The sequence below is a fragment of the Labrus mixtus genome, chromosome 17 (assembly GCF_963584025.1).
Source record: "Labrus mixtus chromosome 17, fLabMix1.1, whole genome shotgun sequence".
NCBI lineage: Eukaryota > Metazoa > Chordata > Actinopteri > Labriformes > Labridae > Labrus > Labrus mixtus.
In genome coordinates, this window is record NC_083628.1 from 10852396 (window position 1) to 10877639 (window position 25244).

A 25244-nucleotide genomic window follows, 5' to 3' on the forward strand; every position below is an offset into this window, starting at 1 on the left:
AGCTCTAGATGCAAAATTCCTCACAATCACTCAACGGCATCACTCATCCAGTTCCTCTTTTTATTATATATTTTTTTTTTATCAAACAGGACTTAAGCATTATAAATTCCCCTACCGACACATGACGATGTTGTTTAGTCTTGAGTGTTTTCTTTCAACCTTGCCTTTAGAGACAAGCTGTGTTGTTTACTGCGTTACTGAATGTCCTGGCTGTTCCCTCACACAACACAAGGCTGTGATTTCTCTGGACAAAGGGCACCAGTATGTGACAAGACTGCAAAGGCCAGTGCTGTATAATCCATCTGCTTGCTGCCCTCAGAGTCACTCACCAACAACTTGCCACAGACTCTCCAGAGATATAAATACAAATAATTAGCATGATCCTCTCCAGGTCCCGGGGCAACCAGGGAGTAACGCCACAGCTCATTCTCGACCCTTAGATCACAAGTGTCAAAATGAATCAGCTGGGTATATAAAGTGCCTGAGCACAGGAGCCTTTTCCTCAGACCTCAAGCTCACTGTCTGTTGAACTCCTTTTTGTTAAGCGTCAAGCTCATAAATCGAGACTTGTTTGTGCGGGTGGAGCTTCAGGCTAACAGTTTCAGCATCCTTCCCCCTTATTTTGAACGGATTTTCTAAGATATGGGTGACCAAAATAAAGTAATATCCCGTCCCATTTTCCGCCGAGATGTCAGGTGGGACCCTTTCCCAAACTGGACTCAGCCAAACCTCGTCTTTGCGCAGGATTTTGGCCTCCCTCCTTTCCTTGACTCCAGTGATCTGGACTGGTTAAACTGGGCGAAGAGGAGAATGGCATCTTTCTCCTGGCCTGGGTATACACAGACTCCTCTTCTGCCTCCGTTTTGTGGTCAGCGCCCAGCACCGGTGAATGAAAAGGGTGTGAGACAGCTGACAGGTGGAGTGTCAGAGATCCAGACAGGGCAGGACAGCTGGAGTATTAAACTGGATGTCAATCACTTCTCACCTGAGGAAATTACAATCACAACCAAGGAGGGTTATTTGCAAATATCAGGTATATTAAACAGGCCTGTTTTTTCCATAAGCTGTTTGTAAAATGTGACACAAATATTGTAATAAGTTAACATAATTCGTGCACATACTGACGCGTTATTGTTAATACTAGGGAATCATGAGGAAAAGCAGGATGAGCATGGATCGGTTTCAAGGTGCTTCACCCGGAAATACAAGTAAGTTACATTGAGAATAAGACAGCTTTGTTACTTTAAATAAATCGTCGTAGATCTCTGTTAGATTAAATATGGTTGCTGTGTATTATATGAAAAGATTAGGAATTCAAACTAATGGATAAACTTGTAGGAAGGCTATAGAAACATGGATACAAAATAACAAGGCAAAAAGGAAAGACTGTGGAGCCCCTGAAGTGGAAAAGGATCATTTCATATCTTGTGCATACTCGAAAATTACCTTCAGGAATACCTTGTGCACACAACTGATCTTGTTTACACAAGATTTTTGTATTTCTCCTACAAAATTATAACCTTTTGCATAGGATAATTATATTATGCAAAATTATCTATAACTTGTTCCCACAAGATTATAACTAGCTCACACAAGATAACAACTTCTTATTATCACGTTTGCACAGGACAATAACTTGTTTGTGCCCATGATCATTATCCAACAACTTATTTGAACATGATAATCATCTTGTAAGAGAAAGATTACTTTTCTCTTTGTCATGGTGCTCTTGATGTTGTGTGTGAAGCATTTTGAATTGCCTTGTTGCTGACATATGCTACAGAAATAATTGACTTTTCTTAACTTGACCATACAAGATAAAAAAAAGATCCCTCTCTGTGACTTGCAGGGCTTCATTACGGTAAATACTTTGGGTCTTCTCGACTGGACAAGATGATTTTTGATGGGTGTGATTTGTAGATGATGATGTTCGATGGTGATAAACTTATTTATTTCTTTAAGGCTGCCACAGGGAGTTGACCTGCAGCACATCAGTTCTTCTCTCTCTGGTGACGGCGTGTTGTCCGTAGAGGCCCCCACCCCCGGGACGTCCCTCAGTGAAACAACCAATGAGATCGTAATTCCGGTGCAGATCAGACAGACACAGGACGGTGAAGAGTGACAGTAGTGAGCTGACTTTGGATCTACAGTTAAATGTGGCCCTCATTGTTTGTTGCTTCATTGTTTGTAAGCTTTAACATAAGAAAAGAGATAATTGTTTGTTAGAGTACAGCAGTCAATGAGATTTACTGAAATAGTGAGTTTTAATGCTCAAGAGGTTCCTATATAATACTAATTAAATGCAGACGGAACAATACGTCTCAGAAGTGACTCTGAACATAAAGTGTTTTTTTGCACGTCAACTCTAAAGGGTTGGCATGGCCTTCATTTTCAAACATAATGTAATATGTTTTTCCTTGCACTTTTTAAGTCTTTATTTAGAAAAACAACAACGACAAACTTGTCAGCTTTTTAAGGGTGATACAGTAGTTGCTGACTATTACATTACAAGTAATTCTGCTTGTGTGTATCAGGGTAATATAGTAGAAAATGAATCATATACATGCATTGTATTTGTTTTAAAAGCTGCGGATCTATTTTATTTTCGTACTAAGAGTTGCACGCTGCTGCATTGAATGAGCAGCCATAATGAACATTTTTCTATCTTACACATATAAGCTTCTGCCATGAAAATAAACAAATACGTTCTTTATGAGTGTCTTTCCTTACTTATAGTTTTCCTTAACAGATAATAGGATCAATTCAGTCAGTATAATATTAATTAATTATGAATCTTTGCTCCTTTTGTCATAGTTTATCCATTTTTTGTCAAATATACCACCAGAGGGCACTAACAGTCCTGTTTGGTTTGATATTTGGACGCTGCTTTATTTTTTTGTATGAGTACAATTTTCACTCTCTAGATTTCCTCCAAATTAGCCCCCCCCCCAAAAAAAAATCTGTTTGAAATCACTGTGGTCATGTAGCGTTCTTGAGGACATCATTGCTAAGAGCTCGATGAAATGAAGGTATTCGGCAATCGGGAAACTGTGATGATGTAATGATTCAGCTCTGACAGTTCAAGACAGCTTACAAGGTAAAGGGGAACCGATAGATACAAAGCGGATCTGATGAAGGCCACTCAAAAGGCAACAGTGACATCTAGTGCTTTACCTGAGTGTTACACACAAAGGGAACCTAGAGAGAGCTTGTTTTGTTTTTTACTCACTCAGTGTCAACAAATAGATCATTCATGACAGCAGAGTTAGGTGTTATTGTGTGAATTACAGAAGGAGCGGTTAAAAAGCACACTGTTATCAACATAAATGACGTGTGTCAACAGAACCCTTACAATAGACCCCCCTAATCTATGATAAACATTGCTCATATTAACAGGGATGAAGAACTGTTTGATTTTTCATTCATCCGCTGATTGCTCCTAAGTGTCTTTAAAATCAGAACTATAATTTTAAAGATTATATTAGCTACAGTTCAAAAGTCAGAAGGCTCTGATTTAAAGATGTAGGCCAAAGTATCAATTCTGTGTATAAGCTGTCTACAGTGGAGGACAGGGTTGGTAGCCAATCATATTTGAGCTGCTTCACTTGCTTTCAGACAGCCACTCACTGTGTTACACCATAGAGGAGCTTGTTTGGGTCAGAAGGTGCCATAGCAAGGTAATCAATAAAACATATTTTTCCTACCATTGCAAAGATGCAACATGTCGGCATTTCACTGGGCTGTTCAAAGAGTGGTCACTATAAGACTTCATCATCTCTGGAGACTGAATGTGGCCAGCAAGCTGAATTTAAGGTACAAATCTGCAAAATTTGGGTGCAAGCATTAAAATAGGTATAAGGCGATGTCATTATGATTACAGACAAACATTGAGTGATTTCATAACCAAAAATTAGCTATTAAGTTTTATTGGAGTTATTTGAATATGGTATGTACCAAATTTGTTGTCGATAAGATAAATTATTAAACTAAGGCAAGCAGACAATGCTTTTTTCTGCTCTTGCCAACGGGGTAGTGTAAAAAAGCCACAGTTCCTCAAGTGTCCACTTGACACTGGCTACAAAAGCCTACACAGGAGTCCTCATTAGTTTCCAGAACAAAAACTGTACATGGTTTGAATTTTCTTATAATTTAGCCTTTAGGATGATATTAAGGCTAAGAGTTTTATTAATGATTAGGAACAGGCTGACTTGACTATGAGGTTTGCACATACTGATTGTAGGAGGCTTAAGCTCAACTCTACCTTTTTTCCTGTTATTAGACTGAACGAAAGTTATGTTGAGATAGCATTTACAACATGGCAACCTTCTTAGTTGGGCTTCAAAATGCGTCTTCAGAAACCAATGAGTGAGGTCAATGAGGTCACGTTTTATACAGTCTATATATGACCAGAAGATAAGTTTCCCACACAATCCAAAATGGCAATGGACGGCTATTTTAATAGGTGCAAATCTGTTGAACTAGCATCGTGCAGTGAACACAATGTGCTTTTCTTAAATGTACAGTTAGCCTATTTGCTAACTGTACAACATGCATACGCCTAACTGACCACATGGTGTCACTATGCCATTTTTTTCAGGTGCACTATTCAGGTGGTGCACCTGTCCATACACACGCCTATGAATATCGTATTGAGATTTCCACTTTCAAGTATTACTCCCATGGACTAATCATTTTATTTATTTAAACCTAACATCCTCCTAACATGGGATAATATTATTATTTAAATTAAAAAAAACAACACTGAAATATGTAACAACAGCCTGCAGAACGTGATAGTTCTGAATAATCTCCCAAAAGTGACACTAATTTCATTTACTTTAAAATTAGCTCCAAAAATACGAAAATCTTATCAGTATGTGTAGGAATAAAAGGGGGGAGACAGCGTGAGATGAGGCTGTAGTATTGCGGTGTCTCTTTAAAGGAAGGGGGAGTGTAGAAGAGGGACAGAGGAAAGAGATGAATAGAAGGCACCAGAACCACCTACCATGACCAAGTGCGCTGTAAATGTAGGACAGAAATTGGAGTGGAATACAAACGGATCATCAAGCGACATATTCGAGGGAAAACCATGTTTGGATGTGCCTTATCTGAATCTGATCTTTTTAAATATGCTACTACATGCAACCACTGGAACACAGGGAAAGTGTTTTTCCTCCCCACCGTTTCTTGCATTTTGAAACGGAAAAGGAGAGTGGCAGTAAAATTCAACCCTGTGTTATCTTTCTCCGATTATCAATGGTAGGCATTGCATAATTCACCCTTTTCCACCGGAGCCGTTTGGTTCCTTCTCTTTGGGAAAAGGGGGACGCCGGAAAAAAAGACGACTACATCTAGAAGCTGCCTTCTCGGTGGTGCCTGCAATTGTTTGGCTATGTCCTTTTCTCTCGTAGGAAGAACTTGTAGCCAGTAGCGGGGGATCAAGCAGGGGAAGGATGCATTTAAAGCTGGATGTGTGCTGCATTCAGGGAGATTCGGCAATAATAGCAGCTCTAGCAAAATCGGCGAGTGCGGAGGGCCTGGGAAGCACCCAGCCCCACTATCTCCTCCTTTTCCTCCCCCCCTGCAGGACCATGCTTGCGTGAGGGATGAGGCTGTGCACAGGGACACCAGGCCAGAGCTGCGGCCTACTTCTCACAAGAGCCGGTCTCTCGACTGCAAGATCTGTGAACACATTGCCACCATCAAATCAGCATCTTTGGTACGCAGCTCATACTCTTTCCCTGCTTATGCATTACATCGCGCGCGTGTGTCTGTGTGCGTGCGTGCGTGTGTGAGTGTATGTGCGCGTGCTGGCGGCGGGGGGTAAGGAGGAGAGGGGAAGGAGAGGGGTGTCTGTGTTCTCAGCTGTACATCTGTAGTCATGGCAACCAGATCCTGTTAATGGATGTCATTTTTTCCATCCTCAGCTTCCCTCTCTGCCTCTGCTTTCATGTGTGTTGTTGCATTTATATCTTTTCCATAAAAATCCCTGCCTGATGTCTACCCCCAGTTTGGATTTTGTCAAGTTGTAAATGCTGCATTTCTCTGTCTTTTCTCATTAAAATTCTAAATGTAGCCTATTTCACAGTTTGTCCCACATGGTTCCACATACACTTTACTTATTTATCAGAAATGGTGCTGACGAGATTTATTAAACCATGTTGCCTCTTTTTTTTTTTTTTTTAACCAGGACTGGATTTATTAAGAATGTAAATGAAATTACACAGTTGAAGCTCTTTAAATCTAGGAACTTTACTTTTTTGTGAGTATGAACCTTAAAAGCAGTGGCTGTCCATCACAACAGAAGTATCTCACGTTAACTTATCTATCTACCGTCTTCCTTTTTTCTTTCTCCCCAGGTCATCAGGTAGATCCAGGAGCATGAGCAGGACTTTGAGCTGCGGGAGCAGATGTCTGGGTATAAGCGCATGCGGCGGCAGCACCAGAAGCAGCTGATCGCCCTGGAGAACAGGCTAAAGGCCGAGATGGATGAGCATAGGCTCCGGCTGCAGAAGGAATTAGAGACACATGCAAACAACACTTACATTGAGCTGGAACGACTGGCCAAACGGCACGCTGCTCAAACTGACAAAGAGGTATGGGAATGGCAAAGTGATTTAAGTAACTTCATGTCAAACTTATGGCTATTAACAGATCAATGAAGGGTGCTTATTTTCATATTTAAATGTTTCTTCACAGATGAAGTCAGTTGCAGCAGAAGAGAGGAGGATACAGCAACAGATTGTTGCTCAGCAAAAGAGAGAGCTGACTTCTTTCTTGGAGGATCAGAAAAAGGAGTACAGGATTTGCAAAGATAAGATCAAAGACGTCAGTGACATGAACAAATATAGTGCAATGAGCATTATTTCAAACATTTCATCTGTGGAACATTAAACCAACATTATGAGTCATTGTCTTCAGTTGATCACGCTCATGTAACTCTTTATTTGTGTGTGTTTTACAGGAGATGAGTGAAGACCCTTGTACACCCAAGGAAGAGAAGCAGGAGCGTCTGTCCAGGCACAAAGAAACAATACAGCGCTCTCAGGCGGAGGAAGAGGCTCACCTGCTGGCCCAGCAGAGGCTGGTCTACGACCGCAGCTGCAGGGCCCTCAAACGCCGGAGTCTGATCAGGAGGCATGAGTTTGAACAGGAGCAACTCAGAGAGGTAATGTAATTTCCTACAAAACAGATCACAATGTAAACATCAAAAGACTATAATTCACTTTTCTGAAATATAAATTTAACCTTCAGGTAAATTGTAAAAGGTGCTGAAAAGTATTTGTAGGCTGTAGGCTAAACCACTACATATGGCTAAGCAATTAACAATTTTATGTGTGACATGTTATCTTAACTTATTAAACGTATTATCATTAAAGAAACCTGTCATCTAAATCAGTTTAAAGAAGAAAACTATATTTTATACTTTATTAAATTTGGAACTTAAAAAAAAGAGGACCTAACTTAGAACTCTGAGGAACATCAAAAAAACAGTTGAACCAATCAGGATCATCAGTTGTATTTTTTTTTTTTTTTTTTAAATTGCAAACAATCCCCTGTCCCAGGAGCTGAACAAGAAGAGGACTCAGAAGGAGATGGAGCACGCGCTGATGATCCGGCAGGACGAGTCCACACAGGACATGGAGCGCAGGCAGCTGCAGATGCTCCAGAAGCTGCGCATTGAGCTCATGAGGCTGCAGCACCAGACGGAGCTCGAAAACCAGGAGGAATACAACGGGAGGCGGCAGAGAGAACTACACAGGAAACACACTCTGGAGCAGCGGCAGCAGCCCAGAAACCTCAAGGTGCGAACATCTTTCTCTTTGCTTCAATGTTGTTATCCAGCGTTCTCCACTTATCTTTGTGACATATATTAGACCAGAGGGAACTTGTATATCTTTGAATAATTTAAATATTCTCTTCTCCCTTAATCTATTGACCTTATTGCTTAGTTTTATCTTAAATTGAAAAAAATTAAGTTCATTTTCTGTATGAAAATGCAACATTCAAAGGCATTAAAACAAACTATAAAAAGATTCACCATTAATCCAATTTAGAATGGTTTTCTCTATAGTCGTATCTTGAAAACAAAGTGGAATTAGTCAAATTAAGAGAGAGACTGCAGGAAAGAGTCACATAACTACCTGATAAACTATTTTGCATCAGTTAAAATCCATGTTTACCTGTAACAAAAGTGGGTTAACATCAGAACAGAAGATTAATTTGTCAATTAACCTGATGTAGGCGCTGGAGATGCAGATCAAGAAACAGTTCCAGGACACTTGCAAGGTGCAGAACAAGCAGTACAAAGCTCTGAGGAACCATCAGCTGGAGGTTTCTCCCAAAGGCGACCATAAGAACATCCTTAAGAGCCTTAAAGAGGAGCAGACACGCAAGCTGGCCATACTAGCTGAGCAGTACGAGCAGAGCATCAACGAGATGATGGCCTCACAAGCGGTACGGAGATCCTATAATGCCCCAGTTTTGACCTGTAGTTTTATAAATGAAAGACAACCTGTGCTTGTAGTAAATGTGTTTATAACTACCCCAGTGTGTCTTGGTACGTAGATGCGATTAGACGCAGAGCAGGAAACAGAGTGCCAGGCTCTGAAGCAGCAGCTGAAGCAGGAGATGGAGCTTCTGGACGCCTACCAGAGAAAAACCCAGTCACAGATGGAGACCCAACACGAGCGAGAGCAGCAGAAACTCGAGCAGAAGGTGTCCATACGCAGAGCGCACCTTGAACAGAAGGTAGGTTTAAGTTCGAAGACATTTTAAAATATTTTATATAAATGCAGCATGATGTCATACTCTATAAAAAAGGATACCATAAGGATGGTAATGAACATGTATAACTAGAAAGATACCTCCTAACATAACCACATTATTTTGAGCAGCAGCAGATACGATGGTAGATTTTACAATTTAGTGCTCTTCTATTGCCCCCTAGAGGCGACAATCATGATCATGATGATCATTATAACCAGCAATACTAACTTTTATTGGGGGGCACTCGTTTTTTTGTTCATTTAACCTGACAGGGTAAGGCAGCGAAGGAAAATGGTGCAGACTCACTGTGCAAACTCAAGTCCCGAAGAGACAACCCGCTCAGTACTGCTGCTCTCTTGTCTTGAAATGAGGAGTATATTCAATGAAACCAGCACCCCAAAGGTTTTATTTACCTCATGATATATCACAGTTTTCTTTAAAAGCATTATTTTGACATGATGACGGAAAACATTGCGTGGATGGTCTGGACCACACCTTCAGCTACTTGCAAAGCATGCTGGGATAGCTCACAGTGCAAAGGAAGCTGGCGGTGCCACTTTTAAAAAACTTTTTTTTTTTAACAGTTTTCACCCTCATTATGTAAAAATTATTCAAAGTAAACAGTAATATACTGTTGAGTAAAAACCTTCAGGAGTGCAGTTTTCCTCAATTTAAGACAAAGCAGCGGGATGTCTCTCTCCGTGCCTTGGATAGGTGTGGTTGGATCGCACCATTTAGTCTTCCATGCAGGTGTCACAGCTCATACAAATGTAAGGAGAAATTTAAATGAAAATTCCAACAGATATCCATGATCTCCAGAGAATAAATTCTGATGAATTTGAGAAATTTCTTGACCTTAACTCTCATGAGACCTATTGTATAAAGGTCTCAATATTGCATAAACTCTGCTTAACATTCATGTCTACTTCTGGTTTTGGTGCCTTATCATGTTGAAATATGTCCAAGTATAGCACCTTTTCAACATTTGAACAAACTAAACTAAGAGGTCAAACATGATTTACATTATACCTGTTTTTCTTGTATGATTTGAAACGCTCAGAGCAGGTAGCTTTGTTGTTGACTCTTTTTTTGTTTCTTCTTTCTTCAACTATGTAGACATAGATGAGAAGTACTAAACGATTTGCCACAAACAGAACATTTGATCAACTTAGCATATACCACAGACAGTAGAAACATTCCTTCATTAAAGAACTTCGCTGACTAACATGGTGTTTGGTAAAGAGACCATTTAGAGAAATAGAAAAGTACCATTAATAGAAACATTTTCACTGCAAAGATAATCATAATAATTTAAATTTAGTGGAGTTTTCAAAATGTGCGTGCACGGTACAATAAATACACGAGAAATATCATGGTAACCTGCTGGTTAGATTTTTAAAGGATGCTTGGACTGTAACATTGTAAAATGTGTGTTCAAAGTACATAATGGCTAAGAAAAAGCAGCAAATTCTAAAATCTGATAAGGACTTTATTGATGAATATATTACTATTACAGTTACAGGATGATTTAATGCTCATATTGAGTGTCGATATAGAATAGAAACCACTGTCATTTTTCTTGGATAACAGATTGAAGAGGAACTGGCGGCCCTTCAGAAGGAGCGTACTGAAAAGATTAAGCACTTGTTGGAACGTCAGGACAGAGAAATGAACAATTTTGACAGTGAAAGTAGAAGCCTGGGCTTTGGCAGCCTGGGATCTCTGGACTTCCCCAAAGAAGACAACAGATGAAAGTGGATTTATCTCTAGAGGACAACATATCCATGCCGCTTTTCATGTCCATATGACCGTTTGTCACATCCACGTTGACAAAGCCGGATAACTCGACTCTCTATTGCTTTTCTTCTCTCATAGATATTGCATCTTTGACTTTGAGGTGTTAACATGCAATGAGAACTTCTTTTGTGAAACTTGAAGGGGGAAAGTAAAAAAACAAAAGACAACAACATGTCAATAAAACTCAAACCTAGTCAGTGTAACTCAAAACGTATGTGTTATAAATAAATAACAGACTCTTTCCTCCATGCCATTTCCTCCTTTTTGGTATGAATAAATCAGGAAATTTTAGTAAAATTGGCACTTTGATATGTTTAAGTAGAAACCCATCATGTTTGTATGATGCTAAATGTGTGTGCTACATGGAGGGACATTGTGGAATGTGAGCTGCGGACTTCCCCCGTGGTGTTAAGCTGCTTTGTCTTTTTGATTTCTTTATTTTAGTTTCTTCTAATGATTTAATGCTCTGAATGTGAATATTACTGTATGGGGTCACTGGATAAAGTCAGAGTTTATCTCTTCTTTTTTGGTCATACTTCCATATTGTGCTTATGCATACAGTATACTGTGGTCCCTCACTTTTCTAGGCAACAGTTCTTACCTTTTTTCTTTAATTTGATATGTAGGATCAATTGGCGTTAGCTTGATCGACCCATTTATCTTCTCACAACTCAAGATCCCACTTGGTAAAAACTGCTTATAATTGCATGCACTTTAAGGACAAATTCAGGTTGTGAAGTGAAGCATGAATCTGTCAGAGATTTTAGCTGTTTGTAAATAAAAGCATTTTTTGTTTTTGTTTCGTTATAAGCCTATGGATACTGGACATAAGCGCCATATTTGATATGATAATTTCACAATTGCCTTTCTTTAAGTTGTGCCTGAAGCGGAGTTAAGTTACGTGTTTGTTCTATCTATATTTTATTTATTGATTTACTTACTGAGGCCGGCACCATTTTGTTTTGGTTTCATCTAAACTTTGTGAATCATTAAATGTTCACTAATCAAAGTTCTTGTAAAGGAAAAATGGTGAGAATTGTGCTGTATAACTTTTGATATGAATATTTGTACATGAGAATATAGCTAGAACATACAGAGACTTTGGTCTATTACTGATAACAGAGCTTAAAAATAATAAAGACTTTGCTTCGTTTTTGTTTCATAATATAGAGATATGGTCATACGATAGCTCAATATATCGCTAAGTCGAATCACTAGACTCTCAGATTGTATAAATGCTGGTGAATGGAACCACAGACTTCTTATAATATCAGTATGATGATCTTTATGGGATGGATGCTTCTAAAAGAGCAAATACAACTACATGTGGGTCCAGATTGCATTTGAGTAATTAGTGTCTAATGATCAGATTTACATATTTTTTGCCATGTTCATAATGGTCATTGAACAGGTTGCACAATGTTTCCATTTATATTGAATGGAAAGATAATTGTTTGGTGCTTAATTTCTAATATCACCTTTAGCCTTGTAGTTTTCGGTCTAAGACTAAGAGAGACAATTGATTTTTACAAAATGTAAAACATTCTAAGACCCCCTATGAGTCAAAACAGTCCGAAGTTTTTCAAACACTCATGACGTATTTAGAGTACCCCATGCAGTGAAACACTCGAAAATGAAGTATATGTATGAATAATAAATACTATTTTATCACGGGTCAGTTTTTTGAAACATTGTTTAATGTGGTGGTCTTGAATGCAACCCTGTTACGTTCAGCAGGATCTTTCTCTGTTTTTATTTTTCATTTGAAAGCCACAACTTGTATTAATGTTTGGTCATTTTCCTCACAGGGCTGAAAGATGAAAGCTGTCCCTTGTATTTAAAAAAAAAGTATTTTAAACGGAGGAATTACAATGACATTAAATTTCTGATGGCAATAGAACTTAAATGCTCTTGTTTTACACGCAGAAACCTAAATTCTGAATTTATTATGTTTGACCAGAGTGTGTTCTGAATTTTGAATGGCTCCTCAAGATTTTTCAGCCTTTTACATTTTCACAAACTTTCTGAAATTTGATGAAAACGTTTCTCATAATATGCAGTATGGCCTTTTGTCTGGTCACGTATAACTGAAGCCTTTGCGGACAAATGGTTCCATAAATAAAAGTGCTATTGGGGTGCTTGAATGAGGTTTGCCTGAGAGCTTCAGAACAGTTATGAACCTTACAATTGTGTGGATTTTACGTTATTACAAAGATGTATTTCGTTAGAATAAAGGGGACTTTCCTAAACAACCTTATTCACCATTTCCTGTGCAGTTCAAAGACAAAATAAAAAGAGATTCTGTGAAAAAAAGGAGTCTCGGTCGACATCCTGCGTCAGATCAAATTACAGTGCGTTTCTTATGTTGATGATTTGAATTCCTTGTAATGCTCTCTTGTGTGGTCTGGGACTTCTCACTTTTGCTTTTGTTTGGTTTAAAATGACTTCTGTGACCTATGTTGTGCTACTTGTGATGATTTACTGTAAATCTACAAACATGCAGGATATGCAAAAAATAACCATAACCTTAAAGGGGAACTAGAGGTGAGAATGAATTTACATTCAAGAGCCTCCAGGGTATTCAAGGCTTCCTAAGAGTAAGGGCTTGATTTAGGTGTTGATTTTGAGGCTTTTTTCAGCTTGCCTGTTTTGTATTTGCTGGCAGGAATCCAACTGTACAATTTCCTTGAATTGTCAACGTCTGCAGCAGTTGCCCTCCTCACCACAACCCCTCTTTATATTACCCTGGGGTAACTGGAAAGCCCCAAGGGTGACAGAAGAGTGGTAAGCTTTTACCTGAAGTATTGCTGACAGGGGTTGTGGTGTGTTGAGTTCCTACTGACTTTTGTGAAGTAGTCGTGGTTTCACAGCAATGCATCATGCCTCAAACAAAGACTTGATGCCCTTCAAAATAATACAAGATCACATCAGCTATTAAAGGGCATTTTTAAATGCATAGATATGTAGCTTGATCCTTCATATGCACATGAGCCATTGTCCTCTTACCTCACACTTGAGGTGAAAAGTTCATTGTCAGTGTTGAACTGTTGTGTTTTTTGACTGTAGATCATGTAATTCAATGTATCCCACTAATCATTATCAATTCACCACTTCTCAATTGGGCATCAGTAAAAACTCTGGAGTGATATTTGCCAATATTTAAGTTAAAACAACATATTTTATCCTAACTCCTTAAATTGTGATACAACAGCTAATGTTAGCATCATCCACATACTAGCTAACATAACGGTTAGCTGGAAGCTGATCAGAACTACACTTTCATTTGCTAGTTTTACACTCTGCAATAGGAAAGTTAGGAATGAAGTTTAACCACTAATGTAGAAATAGCTACTCACTCTAATACAAGCTATGTTAATTTCCTTTGATAGATGTCCTTAATTCAGTGTTTATTTGTATAGCGCCAATTCCTAACAAATGTTAGGCTATCTCAAGACGCTTTACAAAATGAGCAGGTCTAGACCATACTATTTATTATATTAAGAAGGTCTCTCCACATTTGAATTATCTTTAAATTGCTTATAAAACAAGTAGTGGTGAAACGTTAAATACGTAGTCTACCTAAAACTAGCTAGTTAGTGGTTCAGTGCTAACATTAGCTGTATAACACTAGCTAATGAGTCATCACATCTGATGATTTCTTATGAAAGATGGTGAATGTCCCTCCAGAATTTTACTGCATTTTTTTCTTTGAATTTCTCATAAATTAAGTTGTGGTGAGATGATAAACATTTTAAGCCTATGTAGCATTAGCTAGTTAGTGGTTCAGTGCTAGCTGTTGTCTAATACCAGCTTTGTTGGGATCCTTTGAAAGATGGCCCCTCTCTTTTTACTATCAATTTTTAAACCAAGAATGATGTCAAATTGTCTTACATCTGTATGACTACGAATGAGAATAGGTTAAATATGATCATTCATTATTTGTCCTACCCATTCTTTGTGTGACATCAAAGGAAAATGGCAGCCATGTGAGGGCTAATTAACCCTTGTGATTCAGAAAGCTGGTTTATCATGTCACAGTGTCATGATTCCAGGTAGTTTTTTCCTGATTAGACAACACTTGAAAAACCCAATTTGTGATTTTCCCCTCATATCTTACATAATTCTGCCCAAACAAATCACTTGAGGATGCAATACTTTCATCATATGTCATCTTTAAATCATCTTCAGACCGTGAGCACAGCTGGTCAGATGCATGAACTTGTGGCGTCATTGCACTGACACATCGCCTACATTAGCCAAGCTGACCCCCCCTTTTACGCACTTGTAAAAGTTTCTGATTGAGAAATGCATTTCCGCTGACCCTGGCCGCTTCCTGCTTGGATGCCAACATAGAAAATAATGTTGCAAAAAAACACACAAGGTCTGAGGAGCAGTTGTAACTGTTAAATTGATTTTTATTTTTATTTTTCAAAACAAGGTGACTAAACCTGTCAATATAAAGGGATGGACTAATACTTATAATCGGGGATTGGATTAATTCACACTTTTCCTTCATTTCAAACAATTTAACTTTAAAATACTCTCGTCTCATCAAAACAAAGATGTTATGTTTTTTATGCAGATTTCTTCCTTTGCTCAAGAGTTAACTTTTTATTTACTCATATAGATGCAAACTTTGTTGGTTATCATCTTCTTGGCACCCATATCTGCACGATTTGTGTTTTAATCACCCTAATTAAATCCATTTTTTGTGTTACATTTAACACTATACTTAATTCAATGAACATGTTTATGTTTATGTTGAACTGAATTAACATGTACTCAATTAATTTACTCTCCATATATAGAACGCAAAAAAATTAGTTCTCACCTCACTCACACTCCCTAGAGGGCGGTATGAAATCATGTCACTGAAGTGTGTCAGAGGTTGCTTGACCGCAAATCCTTCAATAATGGCAGGCATGTCTGACATCTGTCTGAATAAAGTAGGAAATGTCCCTCCAGGGATTTCAAAGTATCATATTCTGTATACTGTATCTTTCCATGCACATATAAAAATGAGTTCTATTAAAAATGCTACACTTTATAGTCAGACATGTAATAATGAAAAGATTACGTCCATACATGCCTGCTCACACACGAGGCATGTAGGGACGTTACCCACTTGTTTTAATACAGAAGGAGAAAAAAAGTGTACATGTGAAAAAAAAAGGAGGAAATTCTGGTAAATTTGGTTGCCTCACAAAGTGCACGTCATTTCCTCCTATGACAAATGTGTGGTTGCTGTCTTTTACAAAAGTTTTAAAGGAGTGTGATCATGACCAGTCCTCGCAATTTGCCTGTGATACAGAGTGGAGAATGAATGGTCATGTAAAGAGTATGCATTTTAGACAGTTTATGGAACCAGCAACAAGTAAGTTTTATAATAATTATCTAAGTATTCTTATTTAAAAAGACACAACTAAATCTTAACTTTTGTTTGTGCATGCAATTGTGGTTATTTTGTGTGACTAGGTCTGAAGTCTGACTGAAGTTTCAGATCTAATTTTACTTCATGGTTTATTGAACAAAGTTTCATATTTCAGAATCAATAAAGTAAAAAAAAAAAAAAATTTCTAGGCAAAATCTAAAGAGGCTGGCAATGCTCCACATCTTAATAAACCTTTCCAGCCTTTAAATGTTTGTACAATTTTAATCTTTACTATATTAGAAGCTGTTTTTTTCTTTTTTTAAACACACCTAAAGAATAGAAGATTCTATTTTTATCCCTCCTGCCATAAACTTGTGGCTTTACGTCGAAGTTCCCCTGACCGACGGGATGTAGGAGAAACTAAACTGACCAGTTTCCTTTCTCCTCAGCATTACTCTCTCTCCTGCTGATTATGGCTGTTGATTCAACCCGAACTGTGGCAGCAAGCAGAAACCAGCAGTGTGGGAATTCTCTGCAACAGACTCTGAAGCTCACCAGACTCATACAGAAGGAATCCGTTGACTTAATCAAAACATATGTGAGTGTAGACATAAATCTGCTGTGTATTGTTATTTTCTTTGCTGACCTTTTTTACCTTCTTAGTAACTTGCCATTCATTTTCCTCTTTCAAATATGTGGATTATTTACATTTTATGCTTTGTTTGTCTGCAGAAAGCCTCTCAAGGAGATATATCAGAGCTCCTCTGCAAGGTGTCTGTCTCCAGCGTCCCTGACCCCAACATCTCAGGCCTGGAGCCCTCAGAGAGAATAGTGAGCATCTACACACACCTCCAGGCCTTCGTCCCACATTTCAAACGTGTGTACGAGCAGCAGACGGACTTACAGTTGCCCACCAGCCCGCTGCTGGCCAGGCTCACCCGTGTCAGCACTCACAGCAGGAATCTGGCTACTCTTGTAAACCTCTTCTATCAGACCCTCTTCCCAAATGTTCCCATACCGGAGCCGGCGGGGGGGCCGACAGAACTACCTCCACCTCAGAATGTGTTCCAGCAGAAAGTCTATGGATGTGTGGTGCTGAAAACCTACAAGGAGCTTCTAGCAAATGTTTCAAGAGAGCTGAGGACTCTGAAAAGCAAAGTGTGCAGGAACAGAAAGAGGATACAAATAAACACACTCTACTTCTGAGGATGACCTAAGGCTGGCCCTAGTGGATCTACTTTCAACAACAATCATACTCATGTTTTTGATAAAGACTTTAAAATATAAGTGAGTATGAAGGTGGCTGGTACATCAGAGTAATGAAGCCTATTTATGGTATTTAATATTTATTTTTTGTTTGGTTCTGATACGGAGGAACGCTGATAAAAGGTCAAGAATGTAAAGGTGTCAATATGTAGGTTGTGTATATTTAATTTGTCTAATGTAAGGTTCTCCTTTACTAATGTAAATGTATTGGCTGTTAAAGGATTATTAAAAGTTTATTTACAGCTGTACCTCTTTTGGCTTTTTATTAATTTGCTTGGTTACATCAATAATGGTCAATGTAAGCATCATGGCAGAGTCTGCTAAAGGCAATATGAAGCTTACACATGTTCAGGCATAGCATTGGTCTTCTATAAGCACAAATTACTGGATGACAATATATGTTAATTTGTGTCTCTTTGATTTTGTTAAACAATGTTAAACAATATAAAAATAGCGAATTTGGTGCCTTAAGCTGCATGTGCTGTGTCTTTCACAGACTGATTCCATCAAGACGAGTTAAAAGAAAATCAGGAAGCTGCTGAGACGCTGACTGTGTGATATCAGCTAAAAGTGACGCATGTTTTCAACACAAGGCTGCATCAGATAGGAAAGATTTCATGAAACTGGCGGGCTGTCTGGCCAGTCACAAGGTGTGGGTGTTTGTTGGTCAGATAACTGTATGTTTGGTCTGTACACTTGTGTACAGATGGGGATGCAAGTGTGTGAAGGGTGGAGCGTGGAAAACTAGAGGAGTAGAAGTTTACAGATGTTTTTAAACAAATGCACGGCATACACAACATGCAAACGTGTCATGTACATGCACGTACATTTACATGTAACATAGAAACCTTCTATTTTTTTTTGTCAGAATGAAGTAATGCTTAACTAAACTTTCCTCTGATCACAAGCTCTTAGGAAACTGGAAGTAGATGGGGGATTCACTCTAGGTCATGAATCAAGTTCCCTGTTATAACTTGGCTTTATTTAAAGCTCCAACACGGAGGGTACCTGAGGGCAACGGGCACTTTGCTTTCTGCATTATTCAATCATCTTCGATAGCAACTTCATGGTATACAAGGCGTCAGGAAGACATTGTGCAAAGACAAAAAATAACTCGTCTCAACATTGAACCTGCTTGTAGATGCTGTAGTCATAGGTGCTGCTGTCGTCAATCCACATCATTTTATGACCAAATTGACTTCTGCAGAATGTTAATATCAGCATGCTCACAAGCTTTGCATGATCATGTTAAGTTGGCTTGTAATGCCAGCTATTTCATGATCGTGATTGAGTATTCTATCAAAAAACTAGTCATGAAAAAGCAGAACCTGGGGCGCTGGTGGGGCAGTGGTTAGTGCGTAAGCCCCATGTATGGAGGCTGTAGTCATCCAAGCGGACGGCCCAAGTTCAAATCCTGTGGCTCCTTTCCCGCATGTCATTCCCCACTCTCTCTCCCTGATTTCCGGCTCTATCCACTGTCCTATGTCTCCAATAAAGGCACAAAATGCCCAAAAATAAATCTTAAAAGAAAAAACAACAAAAAAAACTGAAGAACTCAATTTGCAACTTAATGACTGCGCTGAATGTAAAGTGTTCACCATAGGTGCCATAATGCACCTTTTTATTTTTAAAGATCTATTTTTTTGATCTATCATTGGAGAGAAAAGACAGTGGACAGAGTCAGAAATTGGAGAGAGAGAGAGATTGGGAAATGCAGGAAAAGAGCCACAAGGTCGGACTAATGAAGACCCCAGTCTCTGTACATGGGGCGTGCACACAAACCACCAGGCGCCTCCCACAAATCACTTTGTTGAACAGAAATCCATCCATTATTTGTTGAGGAATATCAATTCAAAACAAATTTGTTCTATTATTATTCAAAATGATAAAGAGCTTTATAAATAAAGCGTTTTGATAATATTCATAATTTATAATCTTAGCTGTAAGAATAACAACTATTATCATTATAGTTAATAGGCAAGAAATTATCCAACAAAGCACTTGATCATATTTTTATTACCTGAAATAACCGCTGTGGAAAGCTTTATATCAGGTACAGAGTCATGATCACTTTACATGTTTCACCTGTGGGGGGCGGTGAAGACCCATGACTGAACACAATCCTAGCAGTGCTGGGTTTGTATATTGCAATTTACATTTAAGGGATCTGTGGGGTTTTTTTTTAAGATAGTTTAAAAATACAAAACTCTTTCATTAAGCATGACAGTCTCTCAGGTTTGATGTATAAAAGGCTGCGACTTGGAGGGAGTTTCCCAAACATAAAACATTGGAAAGAGAAATTCCAAGATTACTGGATGAACAAATGTAATTTCCATGAGTCAATTCATTTTTAGTAAGATTGGAAATCCTGCTGTGACTTAAGTATTTCCAAAGTTCATATTAAGTCAAGTATATTACAGTGTTGGAAACACAAATATTTGGGGTTTTATAATTTAATATTGTTCTTTAGAGAAAACAGAATGGAGTTAAAAATTGATTTTACTAATGTCATATTTACCAATGAAATTTAACATATTCTCTATTACTTCTTTTAGTTTAGGACAAATCAGATAGTGTCTTTAAGCATTTAATCTTACATGCCAGCACTCCCACATCCTTTTTTATAAGAAACACACATCATGAACTGGAGTAAGATATCTTTCATGGGGTCTTTATTGTGCAAATGAAGCAGAGAATGCACCATGTGTCATATTTGTAACATCAATTAAAGTCAATTATTGCCTTGCTATACACACATATATATATATATAAAGATAAATATTAATATCCCTGATTATTGAAAGTGTTACATATGGCATTGACATTCATAGATGTTCTTCAAGCATCCATATGTGCATGCATAGGGTCAACCTGTCTGCTATTCCAGACATGCATATGTGATTATTGCTTAGTCAAGTTAGTAAAAGCCTGATTGTAATTTCACTGAGAATCTCTTTTTATTGCTTAATATCAAACAAACGGATCCTAATACATCTGAAATATACATCTATTCTTGAGATTGCATAGTTATTCACATGTAAGTAAGGCATATATTCAGTGCAAGCATAAACTAGGTTTAGAAACAGCAAGTGAAACCATGATTCTACATTCTCAGAGTTTTCCCAGCTGCCATCACTTACATAAGTTCATCGTGTCCATATAAAGGAAGCGAATGTTCATATTGGATTCAATTTCAAAGCCATTCAGCAACTAAAGAAAAAGAGACAAAAATGAATTGTATAATATTCATGATGATATTTATCTTGTTATTTGTGTGATTTACTTTTTCTTTGAAAGTTTGCAAACAAATCCCTCCTAAATTATCAACTAGTATCATTCAAAACAGCTTAAATCAAGACAATTTAAAGCATGATAACAAAATTATTTATAGAATCATATATTCAGAGTAGGTACCTTTGAGAAATGCTCAAATGTGATTCCCTCATAAAACTCATCAGGTTCCTGCGGGGGAGAAAGTGAATTTACAATCATCCGCCGAACAAAATCAATCCAACTTTCAAAGTTTTCTAGCGATAACAAAGCACATACCATGTGACCCATAGAGATACTGGCCACCTCCAACATGGCGGCATCAGCGATGCTCTGGGCTGTGTCCTTCTCCAGAGTCTCGCTAAGAGATAACAGTTCCTCCACCACCTGCATGAGTGAAAATATTATTGGCTACACAATGGCTAAAAGCTCATGTTAAATGTGGCATCCCCCAAAGCTCAACTTTGGAGCCTCTCTTATTTCACTGTACATGCTCCTCATTGGCTATATTTAAAAAGAGAAATTAGTTCTTCAAATCACTGCTACACTGCTGACACAAAGTTTATCTAGCTGTTTACCTCACATTGTCTGCAGATAAACCATCTACTAGAAAAGTAATATCCATTTTTGCAAAAATTCTCCCTCACTTAGCAGCACGGTACACCTTAGATGTTGGAAAAAGCTGAATTTAACAGCCATTTCTGTTCATGACTGCAGAAATATGGTCACAATTACATTAAATGGATTAGGATTCTATACTCAAATCCAATGGCTAATAATTCACATTCTTTCATTTTACATTGGGGAACTGAACAAGGATATCCAGTCTCAAGCTACTTATTCAACCTCATCATCGATCTGAAAAGAAGATAAAAGGCATAGAAATTGGAGATCAGATACTAAAAATATCACTCTACAGTGATGACGTCGTTCTTCATCAGACTCGGACTCTTCTCTCGATTATGTAAATCAGGTTATCACTCAGTATGGCTCACTTTCACGATACAAAGTCAACTAGAGTAAATGTGGGTTATTGCCACTGAACAGACATTGCAGTATTAAATGTGTAACATATACACAAATAAAATGTAAAAAACAGAGATAAGATACTTAGGACTAAAAGTTACATTAAATTACTATCAAACATGAGCTATCAATCTTACACTAACACTTAATAAAATTGTAAAATATAGATATACGGTAAAATCTTTCTATAACTCTGAGGCCATGTCTGTATTGTAAAGATGAACATTTTTCCCTCTGTTAACTACGCTTTTAGGATGTTACCTGTCACAATACAAAATACCTGGTTTGAACATTTGCTCAAAATTATTCCAACCAAGTTTAAACCCAGGAATGTCTAATACATATAAAAGCATTGGAGCAAATGGAAAGACAAAGGAATCACTAAGCTTTGTCACATACTTTCAAACAAATGTTTCTAGATCTTTCCTGATTTAGTCTCAGAACATTGTAACACCGAATGTCAATATTACATCACTATACACTGAACAAAATAATAAAAAATTATTTTTTAACACAGCCTGTTCAAAAAGTGATATCGTCATAAATTCAAATCAATATTCAATGAAAGCACCGAAGGTCCATTTGAGATATGTGCAAAGACATGGAGCAGCGATCTAAACATACAAAAGAATAATATTTCGTGGAGTGATATCTGGAATACAGACTACTATAGTAAACATGTAAAAAAAAAAAACATGTATCAGTGTTCCAGGCCTACATCTAAATAAACCATAAAGAAGGGATAAACATACAGTAGGTTTAAGTGCTGATGTCAGGGGGTGCTGCCACCTATGGTTCAAATTAAGTCCTTTTCTACCAATTTTGATAATAAATAAAATATAAAGATTCACCTATTTTAATTCAGATTCATGGTTCCCCCTGATGTCCTCTATTATTTCACTTTACTTTTTAAATCATGCACTAAAGCAGATCCTAAACTGCCTCGATCAACAGTAAAGCGCTTTCGGACGACTCCTGTTGTACCCTGATTTCAAAAGGCTAGCGGAAGAAATGAAAAGCATCCTCAGTTTCCTTCATTAGCTTCCAATTCAGTGTGTTGCAGAAAGGTAGCTTACCCTCTGCAGGGAATCTGCGTCTTCACTAACCTTCAAAATATAGCTAAAAATGATCAAGTGATGCCGATAAAGAAAAGGACCAGATAAAAAGGAAACCCCCCCTCATGATAAACTCAAGATGATTTCCCCCGACTGTGAGAAGAGATTGTTGTCATCTTTACTGGTTATATGAACACTATAAAGTTAATTAAAAAGCTGTAAAACTGCATAGCTAATTATAAAGTGCATCTAAATCATTGTTTTGTCCAAAGAAATGCAGCGGAGTCTTACATGTCTGTATTCCTCCAGGGTGATCGTCCCGTCGTTGTCTGTGTCGTGCATGTTGAATAAAACTGTTGAGAGAAACACGATTTAATGGCAGCCAGAGATAAGTATGTCAAGCATGTGATCGCGTTGTGTGTTTCAGACGTACATCTCAGCTTCTCCCTCCTGATGCTTTCGCGCTGCTCCTCTGTAATGTGCAGCCTTGGGGGCTTGAAGTGGGACATGACCACCAGGAACTGCTCAAAGCTGATCTCATCAACAGTTCCCTCGATATTCTGACGAAAGTTTCTGGAGAACGAAAAGGAACGTCAAATTAGCCTGACAACATGACAGAGCAAATTATGACACTGTTTCCGAACAGAGATCTTATCTGAACTTCTGCTTCCGTAACTAAAGTAAAAGAGAATTCAGTTTAGAAAAACTTTGACCTGTCATCATATATACCTTCTGTCAAAGAAGGCCTCTATTATCTGCGAACGGATGGGATTGCACGCCAAATCTGGGATTCCATTGAGATGATCCCTCCTGAGGGTGTAAAAAGAGAGTTAAAGGAGTGGCACACAGTTTGACAGAGTTGTATAATCATGGTCACAGATGTAAAGCCTGTTAGGCAGGTTTCAAGTTCTAAAGAAGAAAGGTGGAAGCCAAAGGTGGAAGCCAATTTGCTTGAAAACAGACCAACAGGGTGACAACAACACAAGGCAGTGCACCAGCCGGTGTGTTAAAAATGATCTTACCTCAACGTTTCTTCATTATGGCTCAACTGCTTGAATCTTTTATGCAGGACTCCAATCTGTTCCAATGAAACTGAAAATAGAAAACAGGCAACCTTAGAGCAAAAGTCGAACCTTGCGTGCTTGCACAAACAGCCATACAGAACTCAGTTAAAAAAATATATATCTTGAAACCATACTGACTATTTTGAAAGGCTATATAATACGTAATTTGTTTGTTGATAATAATAGGCTTCTGATAGGAACAGCATACCACAGCTAGTAGCCTAAGTTCTTTCATGAAAGGCTTTAAAGGGACTATTTGGATATTCATACTTTATGTAAAACACTGGCTCTGGTCTGTCAGCCTGCAAACACACACTGTCTTGAGTGGGCTACAGGTTAAATAGAGTTACTATAAAGTCATTTAATGTATTAGCTTCTATGTTTTTTTGTAAACACAGTGTCTGATCTATTATTTACAGCACTTCCCTCTGTACGCTGGATAAAGTTTCACTTCCATTAACTTGCAGTTTGAATTATTCATCACTATACTGCACCAAATAGACTGGTTTTCCTTTGACACGACGTGAGACAAGAGCATAGACTGTAAATATTAAATAATTATAAAATAAATAAAGAGTGATGATGGAGGCTACTTCAGGCAAATATTGACCTGATCTGTATTGCGTTAGAACCATCGTGTTTCCCCTTAAAGATGGCATACGACTGAATTAAAATTAGACTGCACGAAAAATCATGTTTCCGGGGAAGGTCGCTGATGATTTCACACATCCTACATGTCTAGCTGATGTTTACTTCTTGAAGAACAAGTGCATGAAGCCACAAGTCATAAGCATGACTACTCACAGCCGGTCTTTTCCGCCAGATCAGCGTACTCCGGTTGGCCAGGTATTGACTGTAGTGCACCCATACCTCCAAAAACAAAACTCCTCCCAGACTACTCCGGGATCAGAAGTGAACAGACACTGTTTGAATTCTCAAAGAATCACGTCGTTAAATCCTCCATCTCCGCCCGAGTGTTTCAATGACAAGACCCGAAGCTCACACACCTCCTCTTCTGTTCTCTCTTGCTCAATCACCAGGCAGGTTTCACCTCATCCTCTCTGCTGCAGACAGCGCGCCACTTCCGCAACAACCGCCGAGATGACGACACACACACATACATACATTTAGGATCAACAGGCTGCAGCTTGAATTATTCACTCAAGAGGTTTTTTTTTTTTGTTTGTTTATTTCAGAGGCAGAGACTATCGTGGCCTTGTTACTGTCCAGGGTAATTATAGAGCTAAAAAGTACACAATATAGCCTATAACACTGGCACGGATGACAACTAGACTAGAGAGGTGATGTTTTAAAACTGCGTCACAAATTTGAATATTTTACTAATTCTGAAATTTCCCACACACATTTGCTTTACCATAGATAATAAACAGCCCACTAAACAGATAAGCCCATTTAACTCTGCTGCCGATCCTACAGGTGGATTTTATGACGTTCTAGTGGCAGAAGCAAAGTTGTCCTTAGGCCTATCGCTTTTTGATCTATGGATAGCTGTGGGGCGAAAACATGTAGGCTTAAGTTTTTCTGAATGTTTCAGTCCAGGAGTTAGCTAATAAAGGACAGCGATATCTGTGTTAACTTTAGTAACAAGGGAGTAACAAGGGAGTG

General features: G+C 38.3%; 4 protein-coding genes across 4 annotated transcripts; 3 read left to right on the forward strand and 1 right to left on the reverse strand.

Annotated features, from left to right (window-relative positions):
- The first annotated feature begins 423 nt into the window (after positions 1 to 423).
- Positions 424 to 2713, forward strand: LOC132992478 (heat shock protein beta-1-like). The gene is made up of 3 exons (XM_061061785.1): positions 424 to 1033; positions 1145 to 1208; positions 1963 to 2713. The coding sequence occupies exons 1-3, from the start codon at positions 643 to 645 to the stop codon at positions 2120 to 2122; spliced, it is 615 nt and encodes a 204-aa protein (XP_060917768.1). The 5' UTR covers positions 424 to 642; the 3' UTR covers positions 2123 to 2713.
- A 2239-nt stretch (positions 2714 to 4952) lies between these two features.
- taok3b (TAO kinase 3b) lies at positions 4953 to 12905 on the forward strand. Its single transcript, XM_061061447.1, has 8 exons — positions 4953 to 5719; positions 6360 to 6596; positions 6700 to 6828; positions 6965 to 7168; positions 7566 to 7805; positions 8245 to 8457; positions 8569 to 8751; positions 10360 to 12905. Exons 2-8 carry the CDS (start codon positions 6411 to 6413, stop codon positions 10519 to 10521), a joined length of 1317 nt encoding a protein of 438 aa, XP_060917430.1. The 5' UTR covers positions 4953 to 5719; positions 6360 to 6410; the 3' UTR covers positions 10522 to 12905.
- A 38-nt stretch (positions 12906 to 12943) lies between these two features.
- On the forward strand, positions 12944 to 17451 carry m17 (IL-6 subfamily cytokine M17). The gene is made up of 3 exons (XM_061061448.1): positions 12944 to 15940; positions 16387 to 16535; positions 16670 to 17451. Exons 1-3 carry the CDS (start codon positions 15793 to 15795, stop codon positions 17141 to 17143), a joined length of 771 nt encoding a protein of 256 aa, XP_060917431.1. The 5' UTR covers positions 12944 to 15792; the 3' UTR covers positions 17144 to 17451.
- A 2402-nt stretch (positions 17452 to 19853) lies between these two features.
- Positions 19854 to 24642, reverse strand: tescb (tescalcin b). The gene is made up of 8 exons (XM_061061353.1): positions 24423 to 24642; positions 23577 to 23646; positions 23284 to 23364; positions 22988 to 23127; positions 22846 to 22907; positions 20753 to 20860; positions 20618 to 20665; positions 19854 to 20413 (listed from the first exon to the last, which is right to left on the reverse strand). Exons 1-8 carry the CDS (start codon positions 24484 to 24486, stop codon positions 20336 to 20338), a joined length of 651 nt encoding a protein of 216 aa, XP_060917336.1. The 5' UTR covers positions 24487 to 24642; the 3' UTR covers positions 19854 to 20335.
- Positions 24643 to 25244: the final 602 nt, after the last annotated feature.